This window comes from Chinchilla lanigera, unplaced genomic scaffold (assembly GCF_000276665.1).
Source record: "Chinchilla lanigera isolate Chin_1 unplaced genomic scaffold, ChiLan1.0 scaffold00076, whole genome shotgun sequence".
In the NCBI taxonomy this organism is placed as follows: Eukaryota; Metazoa; Chordata; class Mammalia; order Rodentia; family Chinchillidae; genus Chinchilla; species Chinchilla lanigera.
The window spans coordinates 11,131,301-11,150,391 of record NW_004955477.1 but is presented as its reverse complement, the minus strand read 5'-3'; the positions used below and the strand labels follow the sequence as shown (position 1 = coordinate 11,150,391).

The 19,091-nt window shown below is 42.5% G+C and overlaps 1 protein-coding gene across 1 annotated transcript; it reads right to left on the bottom strand.

Moving 5' to 3' along the window:
• Positions 1–2,876: 2,876 nt before the first annotated feature.
• LOC106146310 (scavenger receptor cysteine-rich domain-containing protein SCART1-like) lies at positions 2,877–7,557 on the bottom strand. Its single transcript, XM_013503024.1, is given in 12 exon segments — positions 2,877–3,190; positions 3,679–3,816; positions 4,677–4,829; positions 4,832–4,990; positions 5,482–5,772; positions 5,852–6,142; positions 6,145–6,165; positions 6,242–6,270; positions 6,272–6,474; positions 6,477–6,550; positions 6,754–7,059; positions 7,509–7,557. Coding segments are annotated over 12 exon segments (2,007 nt in total). The 3' UTR covers positions 2,877–2,897.
• Positions 7,558–19,091: the final 11,534 nt, after the last annotated feature.

The following is a 19,091-nucleotide window of genomic DNA, read 5'->3' as shown; positions in this document are numbered from 1 at the left end:
GAAAAGTTTCTGCACATCTCAAGAAATCACCAGCAAAGTAAAAAGAAAACCCACAAACTTGGAAAAAATTTTAGCTGACTGTCCCTCAGACAAAGGGCTTCTATCTAGAACATATAAAGAATTAAAAAATATCAGCCCCTCCAAATTCAAAGACCCAATCCAAAAATGGGCAGCTGAGATGAATACACACTTCTCAGATAAGGAAATACAAACGGCAAACAAATACATGAGAAAATGTTCAACATCATTAGTCGTTGGAGAAATGCAAATTAAAACAACTCTGAGATTCCACCTTACCCCAGTAACAATGGCTAGCATTAAGAAATCAACCAATAATAAATGCTGGCGAGGATGTGGAGAAATAGAAACCCTTATCCACTGCTGGTGGGAATGCAGACTGGTGAAACCACTGTAGAAATCAATTTGGAGATTCCTTAGAAAACTAGGTCTAGCAGTCCGATTCAACCCAGCTATTCCCCTTCTGGGTATTTTCCCAGAAGATCGAAAAACATCATATCACAAGTGATATATGTGCACCTATGTTCATAGAAGCACAATTTGTAATTGCTAAATTGTGGAAGCAACCCAAATATCCATCTACTGAGGATTGGATAAGAAAATTGTGGTACTTTTATATAACGGAATATTACTCAGCTATAAAGAAAGATAAACTCGAGGCCTTTATAGGTGAATGGTCACAAGTAGAGACCATACTTATAATTTAAATAAATCAGACCTGCATGTGCAAGCACTGCATTGTTTCAGTAGTGTAAAACCTGAAAGAGTTAATTTAAACTAGGAGGTATGGTAGACATTGTGAAATGATAGGAAAACACTCAAGGGTAAAGGGCAACTGGGATGTGGGAAAAGAGGAAGGACATAGGAGAAATTTGTATGTATGTATATACAAGATAATTAACACAGTTTTTCTACTGTCTTCTATTTCTTTGCTGAAAGAAACTGTCAATGAGTCCTTGATTGATCAATATTGCATGTCTCTATCTGTTTTCATGAGAAACCACTTTGAAGATATCAATACGTAATACAACAAGCATTGTTAATTTCCTACCACTTTGTTTGTAATTCTGTATTGTCTTTACTGTTCTTTTGCTATTTTGTAAAAGGTTGTCTGTCTGTTAATGTTTTCCTCCTTTTATTTTTAAAATAAAAATTTTTTAAAAAGTAAATAAAGAAACCATCAATTCCTCCCCTGAGCTGTTATCTTTCCTGAATAGTTACTATATGGATGTCTTTGTTTAAGTCTAAAGCGCCTTTTCTGAGTCTTTCACATTTTGCAAGTTTGATGTACAACTTTAGTGAGAATACAGATGCTCCTGAAAGATTAACAAACAACAAGATGCCCTGGAAAATGCACTTCTAAGATATATACATTTGCCAACTCAGACCCTTTTCCAAATTTCCATTCCCTTATTTAAAAAAAAAAAAACCAGCCTTTCACCCTGACTGTCTGAATCTTCTCTTAGAAACTTGCCCTTTGTCTTTTTGCCATTGTACCCAGTAATCTAAGTAAACTCCTTGATTATATCATTTGTTAGTAAATTCTTTTTACCACCTGCATCATCAGCCCTCTGTGCTGCCTGGCAAGGCATCCCCATTCTCTGAAAGGATACCAGGAAATCTTATGCTGCCCTGTGATACCATGAGGGTCAGTTGTACAGCAGGACATCATGAGGGTCCAACTGTCCACCAGAACTGGATGAAGGTTCACCCAATGAAGGTTCACCCTTCATCAGGCCACACATTTCCATTCAGTGCAGACTGTAGACATCACAGGGAAGACGGTAGCAGTGAAATTTTTTCCCAGAGAAGATGAGGTCATGGAGGGATGGTCAGGGAGGTGAGTGTTCACAGAGAATTTGATCAAACTGGGGGGGAGAGATGGATATTTGGTGGTCACTGGTGGGTGTGGTTGTAGATAGCCATAAGGGTGAGAATATGGGTTAGTTCAGTGAGCAGACGTGGTCACCGATAAGCCTGGACATTCAGGATGTGGTGCTAGATGAAGATGGTCAGAGTTTTTCTGTGTGATTGTACTCAAGGACCTGCTGGGATCAAACATCACAATTGTGAGAGTGTAGTGTCAGGTGTATCCAGCTCTCACTGAAGAACAAGTCCTCCCCATAGATGATAAGAGTGGATACTACCTGGCCTTTAGGAGGGAATGCCACCTCATAGTCTAAGGAGAACTGCAAGGATACATATGAGCTGGAAATAGGCAAAGCCTGGGTCAAACAGGAATACTAACACCCAAGGTGAGGCAGAGAGAAATGGGCCCAGAAAAGGAGGAACACAGTGCATAGATAAAACCTTCTGTGTAGTACTATTGACAAATGGGTGAAATCAAAGTATATTTAATAACATTTTTAAGAAAGAAGGTAAGAAAGCCCTCCTGCATTCTTCTCATGCTCTGAGCACATTTATGGTTTGCATGATCAGCTCATAGGCATATGATTGCCATGGCCCACAATAGGACTTTATTCCTGGCTAAGCTTCAGGGCCAAGGAAATGAGGAGCCCCACCTGCATTTAAAGAGAGAGAGAAGTATTGCAATCCTCAGAGATTTCTCAGAACCCCAGGAGTTCTGGCCTACTGGAATCCCAATGCGAAGCAAAGCTACTGTGAAGCTGATACAGTTTGATATAGTAGGTGAGATGACACAAAGATTATCTTTAACCTGAAATCCCCAACCTAACCACCCGGAAGGACACTGCACAGCTACAAAAGATACCCAAAGAAAGAGAAAGGAATTGCCTGATTCCATAAAAGTCAATGAGAAGACTCCAGCCTAAGGAATTTTCTTGAAGGGATAGAACAGACCAACGTCTTAGACAGGGGAATGAGATCACAGACACAGAGAAACATCACTGTTAGTTATTTTAAATGTAGGCATCAACTACAGCAGAACTCTCTGAGTAGAAGCAGTAGAGCAAGAAGAGCACAATGAACCCAAAGGCACAGAGATGCACACCCATGGGACTGAGTAGGACTCTGGACAACTCTGCTTCCTCTGCTTCCTCCTCATGGCCTTCCTGGGTCTCTTCTATGTCATCATAACCCTCCAGCACTGGGCCCCCAAACACTGAGGGCCTCTCTTCTCTCTCCTCCACAGGAACAAGTTCGATGTCTTCATAGACACCCTCAGAGGGCAGGGGCTCAGAAAGTCCAGATCCTGTAAGAACACACAAGAACTTTAAAGGACAAACACTCTTGTAGCCTACTCTCCCTCTACCCAAAAGCCTGCAGCCACTCATGGATATTAAAAGCCCCAACACCTCTACATCTTTCTCCTTGAGAGCAGTCACCCCTCACTGGAGCCAAGCACTTTCCAGAGCATTTGAACCCACCCCTGAGGCCCTCAACCTGCAATGAGAGCAAAAGAGGGGAAAAGCCAGCTAGTGCCACAGGAAGTGGCATGTCCCTCATCTATCCATCTTAGAAATAGTGAAACATGAGCCCAGAGGACTCAGATCCTCAACACCTGATGGACCCACCTCATAGGTCTGCCCTAGTCACTAAACAGGGGCTAGAAGGGAGATCAGCCAGCATGTAGGACAGGGACCAGAACAGGAAGGGGTTACCATGGCTGGAGTCTCTCAAAGTTACCCCAGCATGCACTCCCAAGCCCTTTGCTAACTATGCCCAGCCATATCTACCTACCCATGTAGGCAGCTCTGCTGTAGCAATGTTGAACAACCAGAACAAGAAAAACAAGGCCAAACAGGCAGCCAAGAACCAGGCAGGTGGTCTCAGGCAGAGTCCAGGCCTCAGCAACAGGTAGAGGGGTCAAGGAAGGGGCTGTGGGGAATAGAGAAAGGCGGGGCCTCCTGTGTGCTGGGATGCCTGGGGCATTGTGACCCTGTGCCTGGATGACCTCAGCCTCTGAAGTAGAGTGGGAGACCCAAGAGAGGTGGGCCTCGGTGCTACCTGCACAGGCTGATGTTCTCCCAGATACAGCCCAAGTACAGGCCATAGATGGGAGAGACCAGTTAGAAGGCCCAGGTGGAAATTCCAGATAGATTTTTAACCACTAGGTGGTTTGAGTTAGGAGGCACAAGATAGATGCCCCAGGTATGAACAAAGGGAAAGCCCCTGCCTTCTGCCTTAGAAAAAAAGCCACAATACCCAAGAGGCCGTAGAACACTAGGGCCAAGCACCGCAGTCACCAAAGGAAATCCCTCTCAGATGTGGCTGTACTCAGGCTGGGATTCCACACTCAGGCAAGCAGAGGGAAGGAAAGCAAATGGCATTAAACCATGGACCTGGAACACTTGAAGGGAGTCAGCCTTGGGTCCCAGCCTCCCCAGGACCAGGCAGAGCTAAGCTCCTCCTGGCACTCAGGATCAGGAGTATGGTTGGTGAGAAGGGATCAACAACCTGATATGAGGTCCCCAAGACAGCTTCAGGAAAATGAACACCTGAGCACCACAATGAGGAGGTGTGGACAACCCTGAGTAGCACAAATATGCCCAGTACAGAGGCAGGCCATGTCCTACTAAGCCAAAGCCCAACAGTGCAGAGGAGCCTGTCCTTGAATCACCAAATGAGACCTTTCACACTAGGGACCTGTACTGGGGGATGTGGCTCAGTAGAAAACAGCAGACATTTAAAGACAGTGTCTTTGTTCCCCTCTCCCCCCTCACTCCCCATCCACTCACCAGAGCAGCACACACCTGCATGCTCCTTGTGTGTACAGTCACTATGTCCCCAAGGCTTGGCCTGGCAGTCCAACAGTGATGCCTTGCTGCCACAGTACCCCACTTCATCCAGCCACACAGGCCCTGATCCAGGACCAAATGCAGCTCCCCACCTGCATCCATGGCCTGGCCACAGCCAAGCTGTCAGCACATAACATCAGCGTCGGCCAGATCCCAGGAGTCATCACACACTGTGCCCCAGGAACCTGAGTGCCAAAGCTCCACATGCCCTGAGCAGTCATCCTCACCCCCGCGCACCCGCAGTATGCCCTCCTCTGAAAAGGGAGAAAGTGATCATCTCAGGAAAACCCAGGGATGGGTAAATGAAGCAGGACATGAAAGGGATACCTGGGCAACTGAGCATGGAGGAGAGTTGGGAGAAGGCTCATGGCTCTCAGGAATTTCTGCCTTCTCTGTGTGGGAAATTAAGAAGCATTGCAGTATTTGCAAACGGCAGCTTCAAACTTTGTGGAATATTTGTTTTCCCTCCCTTTGTCTTTGTGTCTCCATAACAAAGAGCTTCTGCTCAGGAAAGGAACAGGACTGTTTGTGTTCAAGAGAGCGTATCCACACAGGCTGAGGGACTGCAACACCAGTCCTCTGTGAATGTCCTCAGAAGAGGCCCAGGAGTCCCAGTAGCCTTCCGCACTGGGAAAGAACAGAGGGTTTGAGAGGACTCTAGATGGCCCACAGCTTACTCAGGAGCCTCGTGGCTGTGACCACCCCTCTCACCCTCACACACACCTGCACATCCCCTCCTACTCACCTGCACACAAGACCCAGGCCTCCTCACTGCTGGAGCAGGAATGTGGGTCCCAGGAGGAGGAAGGACACTGCCACAGGGACCTGTCATGCCTAGGCCTGCACTGAATGAAAGTCAGCCGGAAAACCCCAGGGGAAGGCCAGCTCTCTGGCCTGGCCGGCAGCTGCCCACACAGGACCCCTAGGGAGGCAGCGCTCAGGGTCCAGTAGACTCCACCCCAAGTCCCATTGTAGAAAACTTCCAGCAGCCCTGCACATGGCTGTCCAAAATTCTGCAATCTGAGATCCGTGAAATCTGCAGATAGAGAGGCCAGTTGGCAAGGCAGACTGGGAAGCAGTGGGACAAGCATGACAAGCTGAAACCCTGCACAGACCTGAGCAGAAGACTCCGGCGTGCTCCTTGTGCCCACAGTCGTGCTGGCCCCAGCCCAGCAATGGGCACTGCCACAGCGCAGACTCATTGCCCAGGCAGTCCAGCTCGTCCTTCCAGATGGGCCCTGACCCTGCCCCGAAGTGGGTGACCACCGAAGCACTGAGGGCAAGACCGCAACCCAGTTGACCACAGACTACGTGAGCATCCTGTAGGTCCCAGGCGTCATCACACACGGTGCCCCAGGAGCCTCCCTGTAGCACCTCCACGCGCCCTGCACAGCAGCCAGGGCCCCAGCCAGCCGCACCCAAAGGCTTCCTGAGGAGGAACTGAGTAAGGACACATGAGGCCAATTCAGGCCCAGGGCAGAGGAAGAGCTGGGTCCCACACTCACCAGAGCACATGACACCCACATCCCGCAAGGACCAGCAGGGACACTGACACATTGCACTGGGTCAGGAGGGTCTCTGAGCCCTCGCATCGCACTTGGCTCAGCCCAACTGGGACAGCTCCATGGCCAGGGGCTGAGGGATGATAGGCTCGCTGGGCCTCTCCACACACAAGCAGTCTGCACACGACGCTGGCACCACGCAGGTCCCAGGCCTCATCTAGGACGCAGCCCCACACACTCCATCCAGAAAGACCTCCACACGACCATCACAGCGGCTCTGTTCTTCCCTCAGCATAAGGGCTCCAGGGAGACCTGGGAGGCACAGAGAGGAGATCTTGGGTTTTGGGAGAGATTAGGGGTCACAAGAATGGCCACATGCTTCCCCTGCAGGGAAGGGGAGGGACCACCACCCCAGGCAGCCCCACCCAGTCTCAGCCCCTTCTTATCCATCATTTGCACTCCTCTGTTCACTGCTCTCTGACTTTCATCCTCCATGGTTCTACTCTGGCATCCACCTGAGCAGAGGACAGAGGCAGAGTTTCCCGGGGTACAGAGCTTTGCCCCAAGGGTGCTGGATGGGCAATTCCACAAATAAGGTTCTGTTCCCACACAGTGAAACACACCTGGCCAAATGGGAGCATCTCCATCTCCAAAACGGCCTCCTCCTTGTGTGGCCACTGCATTCCCACAGTTGAGCTGATGGCACGGAACAGTGGCATCTTTTAAGCCCCGGTGGGCTGGACAGGTAGGTGCCCAGACCCCCTGCACCAGGAGCTCCATACAGCCCTCACAGGGGCTGCTGCCATTGACCAGTCGGAACCCTGGGGGAGCAGTAGAGTCAGTGAGGCTCCAGATGGCCACTAGACAGAGACACTGATGCTCATGTGAGCCTCTTTACAGTGTACACCAGGTCTCAAGAGTCAGACGAAAGGCAAGAGAACAGCTTTGCAATGTGGTATCATCAAAAATTAGGCTAAGGAATTGTAATATCCATGCCTCCGCCTAAACAGTGATTAAGAGGGGTGGGGAGGGGGAAAACTGTCAAAATCAGCTTTGTCTGAATACTGGATGTGGGAGGACTCCAAGGAGAAAGAAGCTACCTCTGGTGGCTTTGTACACAAGCAGAAAGTGAGACTAGGCAGAGTCGGGCAATGGACACAACACAGAAGTAGTCTGCAAAGACTGAGAGAGTAAGAGTTTTCTCCAGCCCCCCTTTACAGAGAGAGAGACAGAAAGAGGGACAGAGGGAGAGGGAGAGGGAGAGAGGCACCTGTGCCCCAGTTGTCGGCTAATGGCAATGGAAACATTTTCTTGTTCATAGCTCAAGCAATACCTGTAATAACTGGAGCTAAAAAATATATGTTGAAACATGAACTACTGATTTTGAATGTAGGAAAATGAGGTACAATTTGTTGTAGAGAACATCCCTCAAAAGGGCAGGGATATTTAAACTAGGCCTTGAAATATCAGCAAGATTTTCAGTAAGAAGAAATAAAAGAAATGAGAGAAAATGTCAGTATTGAATCATATTGGTGGTAGGAAAGTGTTATTTTCAAGGGTGAGAAACTGAGTTTGATGGGAAAAAAGAGGATATATACAGAACAGTGCAGCTAAAACTAAAAACGCCACCTGCAGTAGTGTTGTGGATATCTCTAAATGGCACATTGTTTATTCAGCAGGAAAAATGACTGAATAGAATGTTTTTGAAAAAAAATAATTTTACTAATAGAATGCAGGACAAATGATAGATGAAATAAAGCCCTGGCAATACTTTAGATAAGAAACTGTGGGTTCCAGTGAATGTGACCCAAATCTTCTTCAGCCATACTACAGCAAAACTGTCAAAAGTATGAGACAAAGAAAGTGCACCAAAAACAGCGAAAGTGTCAAGTCATGTAAAAGGGAACCCTCAAGGCTAACGGTAGGCTGCTCACAAACACTATGCAGGCCAGGAGAGAAAAGGCTATGGGTGATTCGAAGTCTTAAAGGAAAAACTGCCAAGAATGTTATATCCAGAAAACCTCTCTTTATGAAAAGGAGAAATAAAGACTTTGCAACATAAGCCAAAAAAATAAATAAATAAATAACCAGCTGGTTAACAGTAAACCAGCCCTGCAAGAAATGCTTAAAGGGAGACTACACTAGAAGCAAAAGGATGAGAACACACAAAAACACAAAACTCAACAGAGCAGATTCTTAAAACAGAAAAAGTTGATCAAACTCCATTACTACAGAGAACAGCCAAATCACAAAGATGGAAAAAAAGATAAAAAATTAATAGAGCATACATCAAACTAGCTAAAACATTAACAGAATGATGGGAATGTGCATTTGCTTCTCAATATTAACCTTGAATGTAATCACATTAAATGCCTCAATTAAAAGATACACACTTGGTAAGTAGACTTAAAAAAAACTAGACCCAGCAATATGCTACTCATAAGAAATTCACTTCACCAGAAATTATACATGGACTGAAACTAAAGGGGTAGGAAAAAGATATTTCACACAAACAGAAACCAAAAGTGAGCAGGGGTACCTACACTTACTTTGAGTAAAACAGACTTTAAGTCAAAAAAGTATAAAAAGAGACAAAAATGATTTATATTAAGAAACAATTAGACAAAACAATATGAAATAATTGTGTATAAATGTATGTGCATCTAATTCCAGAGAACCCAATTTTATCAAACAGACTTTTTAGAGCTCAAGAGAGAGATCAGATTCCTTACATAAATAATGGGAGATGGCAACATCCCACCTTCGTCAGCTGACAGATCATTGAAAGTAAAAATTGACAAAGAAATGCCAACCTATAAGATAGACCAGTGGACCTAACAAGCATTTACAGACCATTACATGCAACGGTGTTAGAAGACACAATCTTCTCTTTAAACATGAAACATGTTCCAGGTTATTTTAGGCCACAAACTAACCCAAGAGACTCAAAAAGTACAAATAATGGCAGTGTCTTTGTCACCACAATGAAATGCACCTAAAAATCAGCAACATGAGGAACTTCAGAAATTCCTGTATCGTAACATGGACATTTTGAAAGAGATTCTCTTGAATAACCAATGGGTGTGTGAAGAAATCAAGAGGAAACTTTAAAGTTTTGTCAAAGCACATGAAAACACAGTATAGCAAGCACTATGAATGGTGAGAAATGTAGCTCAGTAGTAGGGTGTGTGTTAAGCATGTGCAGGACCCTGGGTTTGATATCCAGAAATACCACCAAAAAATTAAAAACTTAAACAATAAGCAAAAGAATGGTCTGAAGGCTACAGAACATTATAAAAATACTTAAAGGAAAGGTCAGTCCACAAAAGTAAAATTGTCCACATCAAAAAATGGAAAGAATCCAGAAATGGTTGCCAGGCCTGTGATCCCAGCATCTGGAGAGGTTGAAGCAGGAGAATTGCATAGGGAAGCACAAAAGACTCTAAATATCCAAAGCAATCCTGAGGATGAAGGGGGAGCTGGAGGACAGAAGCCTTTCGTTGTGCAGGCAAAGAATCTCTGTTGTTCCACTGCCCACAGGAATCTGGAAGTCAGTGTACGCACAAGCAGGACGCCAGGCTCAGGTGCTCAGGGGAAAGTGAGTCAAGTTATGGAGTCCAGGGGGTCTGGGTTGTGGTGTTGCTCAAGGGGGGGCTCTGGGATAATTTTGAACAGTGGGCAGGGAGAGAGCTCAGCTTGGTATTTCTGGTATCTTCTGTCTCTCTCTCCCATCTCTAGTTTTGCATGTTTTTTCTGTCCTCAGAGAGTGGTCTATTTAGGTCCTTCACTGACATCAGGTATAAAGTACCTGGGGTTTTTTTGTGAATATTTTTGTGAATGTTTTCCCATGTATTTTACATAACAGACCCCCATTAATATATGATTAGGAAATATTTTCTCCCATTATGTGGGTGGTTGTTTCAGTTTTTGAAAATGTTCTTTGATGCGTATTAAGGTTTAAATTTCAATTAAGTAGAACATCTATTTTTTCTTTTGTTCCTCATTCTCTTGGTGTCACATTTATGAATATAATTGCCATGTCCAAGGGCACGAGGCATCACCTCTATGCTTTTTTCCCTGAGTGTTTACACATAGGCCTTTGTTTCATTTTAAGTTAATCTTTGTAGATGGTGTATGGAATGGGCCAGCTTTATTCTTTCCCATGTAGATATTCAGATTCTTCAGTACCATTTGTTCAGAGACTGTTTTTCGGTCAAAGAACGATCATGGTGCTTTTTCAAAAGCATGCTAATCTAAACATGTGCATGTATTTCTGGATTTTAAATTCTACTCCATTGATTACGTTCACCCTCTTTTAACTACTATAGCCTTGTAATAAGTTTCAAAATCAGAAAGTGTAAGTCCTCCAACTTTGTTCTTTTTATATGTGTTTAGCTGTTTGAGACATCTTTATATCTCTATAACTTTTAGGATTAACGTTTTCTTTTATAAAAGGATACTGTTTACATTTTGATAGGGACTGAGTTGAATCTGTGGACTACTTTGGGTGATATCACCATCTTTAAAATACATCCTTCAACCCTTGAATGTGATGTATGTTTTCCTTTATTAGGTCTTGTTAAATTTATTTTTAAAACGGCGTGTATTTTTAAAATACATTTTTTATTTTCAATTAAACACATTTTTATGGGATACAGTGTGACACTGCAATACATGTGTACAATATGTATCGATCAGGTCAGCACAACATATATCTAATACCTTAGACATAGATCTCTGTGTTCATCAGAGATATTGGCCTGTATTTTTTTTTTTTTGGTTTTTTTTTTTTGTTGTTGTATTTTTGTATAGTTTTGGTATTGAGGTGCCTACTTCTCCATGTCCCAGTCCCAACATGCCAAAACCAGCCTCCAGACACAAAAATCACCTCTCATGGGACCCCAGAAGTGCGCTTGACCCACCAAATCTCTAAAGAACTTCCCACATATCCCACAAACAATTGAAAGGTATTTGGCAAACACTTCCACTTTAGTGGAAGAAGAGGCTGGAGTCTCTCCTGCTGAAGGAAGGAGGTTTCTGATACTTCCAGAGAAATAAAGAATCAGTACCAGGAAAGAGAAGAGGCAAGAGAGAGTAAGGCCTGTAGCCCACATCCAGGAATGCTCAGCCTCAGGAGCAAGACAGACAGGATGTGAAGGGCCAGGCCCTCTGGTGCTATTGAAATCCCCTGTGAGGTCTGAGGCTATTAGCTCAGCTGACTTGTTCTGGTCACCAGATTCCACCCTATCCTCCTGAAGTCTTAACAAGTTCCTACCAATCCATGGAGTTCTATAAGAAGTGAATGATTACATGGATGTCTCGAATGTCATACCATCAGTAACCCAGTATAGACTGTTATCAACAGTCTTGCCATTTAGTGTTCTCAGTACCTCTGGAAAGAGATCATATTCCATTTTATATGAGAGCAACATGATGGTCAGATCCTTGCCAAAACAACATTAGAGTTCTCTACTAGGAACTATAAGGATCCATTCTGCCCAAGGACCACCACATGAGGGTACATTCTACACAAGGATACCATGAAGGTCAACTACCCACAAGAACTTCTTGAAGGCCCATCTTACCTCAAGCAAGCCATGAATACTGCCAGTTTTGCAAAACTATTCCAGACGAGACAAGGAAAACAATTCCAGCAAACATATTTTCCAGAGAGGGAGTAGTCATGAAGGTACAGTCCTTTATGTATTCTTTTTTTAGGAGTTTGACTGATGTGGGGGAGATCCTGGGTGGTGATGATGAGTTGGCATGGTTCATGGTTTCTCTAATATAAGAAACACAAAATACAAGGAATTTGAAGAGCAAAATAAAGGATGGCTAATAGGAATCAAGGAAACGAATGTTTTGCAAATGGGGAAAGGATATAGATTATGGAGGGAGGAAAAGAAGAGGAAAGGAAAGTAAAAAGAATTAAGATGTGTTATGTATATGTAAAAACTCCCCACAATGAGTGCAATCACTATGTACTGCAAATATGTACTAATAAAAAAATTTTAATGATTGGGCATAGTTGTGGACAGAGGTGGCCAGGAGGTATACATATGAATTGTTTTGGTAAACAAAAGTGGTCACAGGTTGATCTGGACATGCAGGATACAATCCTAGAAAACAATGGTTAGAGTTCATCTGTAAGGTCACAGAATGTGCTGGAATCAAGAACAGAGCAGCTGTAGCAGCTGGAGTTTCAGATGCATCCACCTCCCACTGAAGGAGGATTGACCACATGTGAAAGGAGATTCCTTACATGGTTTGCTGGGAAATCCCTCTGCAGATCTCAGAAGAACTTTGAAGACAACAAATGCAAATCAATAAAAGTGATACATCACATAAACAGAAGCAAGGAAAAACCGTACATGATCATCTCAGTAGACACAGAAAAAAAATCTTTCACAAAATCCAACATTATTCATGATTTTAAAAAACCTTATAAAAGTAGATATAAAAGAACTTTCTCTAAAAAGCATAACACTAATTTTGTCAAAAAGGTGCAGAAACATGTCTATGAGACCCACATTTATTTTTAGAATATTTCTGTTGATGAATTATTAATTTTGATTTTATGAGTTGTACTATATTAAACAATGAATAATTAACAGGAAAAATAAAAAATAAAATATTGAATTTTTATTATTATTGAGTGTTTATTAAAAAAGGATTAAGAGACTTCTGGGAAGATGACAGAGTAGTGAGCAACAGAGAAAGAGTCTCTCTGAGATTTGGTACAATGTAAAGAAGAAAAGGAGGAAAGCGGGTCCTCAGGCACCAGAAATGATCTGAAGTTAGAATTGAAGCCCACAGGGAGAGCAAAGAGAGACTTCAACAAAGCGGAAGGAAGAGGCAGGTGAGGCTTTTTGCCTGAATGTAGACCCACTGCATGAAAGGTGCAGCTTTAACCTACAGATGTACGGTGACTACTGGCAATACAAGCAGCCTCCAAGGAGAAGTACACCAGTGTAGTGGAGCAGTGGACACAGCAGACTAAAGAAGCTGGTGAGTTCTCCCCATTTGGACTTCCTGCAAGAGAGAGCAATTGGCCGGGAGCCATCTTAAAGAGAGGCCAACTGAGCTTGGGACTCAGAGTAGCTGCTGGATCCACCTAGTGGCTTCCAACAAGTGCAGCATGGAGGGTTTGGGGACTGCTATGGGCTGAATGGATCTGGTACTAGCTTTGCAGCCAAAGGCCATCCTGAACTTTAGTGTAAATAAGGCTACTGGCTCACTGGAATTAACCATTACCCCACTGTGGGGCTTCTAAAGGTTTGCTGGGATTGATCAATCTGAATTTGGACTTTATCTGGCCATGCTGTCTACCAGTGGCAGCAGAGACACACCTTGAAATGGACTTTTTTTCTTTTTTTCTTTATTTTCTTTCTCTCTTGTTATGTTTAGTTCTTTGTTTGTTTGCTTTTTCTTCATTGTTTGTTCTTGTTTTTATATGAGTGTGAACATAGTCTCTAGGTTTTTTGTGTTATTGCTCTGTTCCATTCTTTTTCTTTCTTCCTTCTCTCTTTCATCTTGTCTTCTGCATCAGTTTCCCAAAGTTTGCATGACCTCTTTTATCCTCCAGCCTTGCTTTTAATCTCTTCCTCTTCTTCTATTTCTGTATTTTCCCCCTAAATCCTTTTAAATTTTCTCTCCTGAGGGCAAAATTTCCATGTTGAGGGCTTATTTACTGCCTACAATTTTCTAGTTTGTTTTAGATTTTGTTATATAGCCACAAATCTAGTTCATACAGTTAAAGGTGGCAAATTAATAGTTACCTGAGTTTCTCATTTTAAAGGTGGTGTTTGATACTATAGTTACTGCTGATTGTAGAACTTTAGTGAAAGTTACAGAATTATTTTAACCACCTATTTTTCCTGGCATACAAAGACTGAGACTGCCTAAGAGTGGCAAGTGCCAAAGATATAGGCGCTAGACCAAGTAAGAAGTACATTCTCATCCCTCCAAAATTGAAGAGGTATGATCTTCTAACAGACTCAAAACCCAAAAACCAGCAACATCTGGAAGGTACCTCTGAAAAGTAGTCATTTCCTAAGGTTCCTAAATACTGGCAATAAAACAAATCACTATAGCCTAATTACAAGCATCAGCCCAGAACTATACTTTAAAAATAGAAAATGAGAAGTCACTTAAACAAGATACAACCCCAAACACCCAATTTATCAAAAGTAAAACCACGGGGCAATGAAATGGGACAACCTGAAAGTAGGTAGCACCAAACATAAATGAGGCTCCTGAAAAAAATTGAATCAAAAATAATTTCCCAGATAACTACAGAGGTGGTGACCACAACAAAAAACATGCTTAGTGACTCCAAAACAGGTACAGATAAAAAACAGAGGAACAAAGGAAAATGATGGAAACCATGAATGTCCTACATAGGAAAAGAAATGAAATCCATAAAACAGATTCAAGAAGATATGAAGGAGACTAAAAATTCCATTGAAAGTATCCACAACAGAATAAATCAATGTGAGGACAGAATCTCAGAAATAGAAGACAGGCTTGCAGTTACCAATCATGAAAAGAAAGAGTTCTTTAAAATACTACAGAACTATGACTAATAAATCCAGCAGCTGCAAGATGATTCAAAGAAAAATAACATAAGTGTGATTGGAGTCAGTGAAAAAGCAAGAGATAGCAAAACTGATATAAAAAAAAAAAAACAGATATTGTTAACAGATATTGCAGAAAACTTTCCTGGCAGGGAAAAAGAATTTGACGTACAGAAAAATGAGGCATAGAGGACTACAATTAGACATGATCAAAAAATTTACAGCAGGGCATATCATAGTTAAATTTCCAAAAATTCAACACAACAATAGAATATTAAAAGCTGTTAGAGAAAAAAACAAATTACCTAAAAGGAAACCCCATCAGAAATACAGCTGACTTTTCAATACAAACCTTCAAGTCAAGGAGAACCTTGAGTGAAGTATTTCAACCCCCACAAAAGAACCTCTAATCCAGGTTGATGTACCCCCACAAAACTATCTTTCAAAATTGATGGAGAAATAAGACATGACAAAGAACACTGAGGAAATTCATGAACACCAAACCAGGACTCCAAAATGTTCTGCAGAACATGCTAGAAAGAGATAACACAGACTAAAAATCCATCAACTCCAAAAGAATTAATCCAATAGGCAGGGGGAAAAATGAAGGAGCCAACAACAAGAAAACAGCATAACAAGGATAAGTCAATACATACCAGTGTAACCATCAATGTTAATGCTCTCAATTCACGAATCAAAAGAAACAGACTAGCAAAATGGATCAAAAAGCAAGATCTAACAATATACTGCAAAGAAGAAAAACATTTAATTCAAAAAGAAATTCATAAACTAGAAGTCAAAAGATAAAAGCAATATTCCGTGCACCAGGAACCCAGAGAAAAGGGGTAGCTCTTCTATTTGCAGACAAAGTGGATTTCAATCCAAAACTGATTAAGAGAGACAAAGAAGATAGCTACATGCTTGTAAAGGGAACAATCCAAGGGGAAGAGATCACAATCATAAATATATATGCAACAAATAACAATTCACCCACCTATATAAAAAAATATTAACAGACATGAAAAATCAAATAAGCACTAACACAATTGTATTTGGGGATCACAATATCCCACTGTCACAAATAGACAGATCAACCAGACAAAAAATCAACATTGAAATATTAGAAATGAAACAAACTTTTGCAACAAATGGACTTAGTAGATGTTTACACAATGTTCTACCCCACAACATCGGAATACACGTTCTTTTCAGTTGCACACAGGACATTCTCCAAAATGGACCACATGGAAGCCCATAGAACATACTCAAGTAAATGCAAAGTAATTAAAGCTATCTCATGCATATTATCAGACCATAGTGCAATGAAATTAAACATCAATCACAAAAAACCCATAAGAACTTTATAGACACATGGAGATTAAATAACACCCTCTTGAAAAGCCAATGGGTCACAGACAAAATTAAGAAGAAATTAGACAGTTTCTACAATGAATGATAATAACAATGCATCATACCAGAATTTATGATCTACAATGAAAGCAATCCTACATGGAACATTTCTGGCAGTGAATAGCTATATCAGGAAAACTGAGTGAGCTCAAATACACAACTTAATGTTGAATCTCAACCTTTTAGAAAAACAAGAGAAGGCCGAGCCCAAAGCTGGTATGAGGGAATAAATTATAAAAATCAGAGCAGAAATTAATGCAATACCGACTAAGAATACAATATAAAGAATCAAGGAATCAAAGATTTGGTTCTTCAAAAGATTAAAAAAATTGACAGACCCTTAGCCAACTGTTATGACTTGTGTCTGGATGTCCCCCTAAAGCCTCATGCAGTCATGGGGCAGGCTTCTAGGGTTTATGATTGATTCATGGTCCAATGTCAGAATTATGGATGTGAATACTATACTCACCCTGGGGCGGATAGTTTGCATACAATGTAAGGGAGGGAAAGAAGCTGCTTGCCACTGCTCCCCCATTTTGCTCTTCTTGCTTTTGCTGTTTTCCACCACCATGAACTGTTGCCCTCTGCCATGTGCCACTCTGCCTTGGAGCCAGCCGAGTATGAGCTGAAACTTCCACAGACTGTGTGCTAAATAAAACCTTTCCTTCCTTAATTTTGGAAGGCTGGTATTTTGTCTCAGCAATGAGAGAAAACTAACCAAGACAGAATTTGGTAACAGGGGTGAGGTCGTTGCTGTGACTACACCTGACCATATGGTTCAAGAGCCTTTGGAAATGGCTTATGGGAAGTGTTTGGAAAGGTTTGGAGATGTCACCTGAAGGAGTAGAGCTGGAATACCTTTGGCTGTTCTGTATGGGCGATTCTGGTCAGAGCTCAGAAGACCAGAAGACTGATAGAAATCCTGCCGGTAAAGACCCAGCTTGGGAGGATTCTAGGGGGAATATAGACTGCATTGGTTGTTGGACTCCAGACAATATATGTTATGGCTTGGTAGAAAGTTTGTCTGCATTTTGCTTGTGTCCAGAGACTTTGCCTAAGATTGAGATTAAGAGCAGTGGACTAATTAATCTGGAAGAAGAAATTTCAAGGCAGTTGAATGTTGAGGCAATGGCGTGGCTATTGTTTGGGGCTTTTAGCCAGATTTATATTGAGAATCAAGAGCAAAGAGCCCAGAAGGATGATTTAAAATGTTATGAGTTTAGCCAGAAATGAAGCTCCAGTAAAGCTGTGGACTGCAAAGATAGATCTGAGGAGATTTTGAGTGCTGAGGAGGAACAAGAGAATCAAAAAGATGGCCTGAGGGTGTCAAAAGAATCAGCAAGTCTTCACCCTTTGCAGCCTCAAAACTGCAAATGTGAAAGACTTGACTTTGAGAAGAAAGCCACAGAGCGTCATGTTCTAGAATAACAGCAGAGGCTACATCAGGTTTTAGAATTGTGGCAGCATAGAGAATTTTTTATTCAGAATCAGATTCAGAGTGCCTGGCAATCCAGGCACTCAACTCCTATGGCCAAGAGAGAGAAAAGCCTGGCTACTGTTCCAGGTGGCAGCAGACCTTGGCAACATCACCCATATGGTGCTGGTTATACGTGCATGCAGAATGCAAGAGTTCTAAGTTTAAGAAGGCTTCCACCTAGACTTCAGAAGGCCTGGGAGGCCAGGTAGTGTGCCCCTGAGAGGGCAATGTGTTAAGCTGTGAGTGTGAAGCAGAAAGTGCACTGAAGACCACGGAACCTTGGAAAAGCCAGGAACGTGGACTGTCTGAGGAAGGTTGCAAGGAGGGAGCAAAATGGGCCTAAGAGAGAAGCCAGGGAAGCTACAACTACTGGAAGTGCCATAGGGGTGGAGTCACACAAGGCCTTTGGAGCTCACAACTTACCACAGATTGCTTTAGAAGTTCCACATGCAACTATGGGGCATAACATTAGAGCTGCTGGATTTTGGACTTGCTTTGGTCCCAATGCTTTGTATCCCCGTTTGTACTTTTTGGAATGGTAATGTCTATTTTGTGCCATTGGATATTGGAAGTGTTTAACTTTTTATTTGTACAGGGGCTCACAGGTCAGAGTTTGCCTTACATCTTGGAGACTTGGGACTTGGACTTTTCAGCAATGCTGAAACTGTTAGGACTTCGGTAACTCTTGGAGATGGACTAAAATGTCTTATGCATAAAGGGATATACACGAGTCTTTGTTGGGCCAGGGGTGGAATGTTATGGCTTGTGTCTGGATGTCCCCCTAAAGCCTCATGTTGTCATGAGGCAGGCTTCTAGAGTTTATGATTGATTCATGGTCCAATGTCGGAACTATGGATGTGAGTACTATACTCGCCCTGGGGCAGGTAGTTTGCATACAGTGTAAGGGAGAGAAAGAGGCTGCTTGCCACTGCTCCCCTCTTTTGCTCTTGTTGCTCTTGTTGTTTTGCACCACCATGAACTTTTGCTTTCTGCCGTGTGCCACTCTGCCTTACAGCCAGTCGAGTATGAACTGAAATCTCCACAAACTGTATGCTAAGTAAACCTTTCCTTCCTTAATTTTGGGTGTCAGGTATTTTGTCTTAGCCATGAAAGAAAAGTAACAAAGACACCAACCTTATCAAAAAAGAAAAGAAAAGACTCAAATCCACACAATTAGGAATGAAAAGGGTGAAATCACAATGGACCCTGCAGAAATACAGAAGATCACCTCTATCTACTTCAAGAACTACTATTCTAAGATGGAAAATGCAGAAGTATAACCCTAGACACATGTGAATTACCAAAGCTGAATCAAGAGGGTATAAAAATCCTAAATAAACTAATATCAATCAATGAAATTGAAGATGTACTTAAAAACTTACCAACAAAG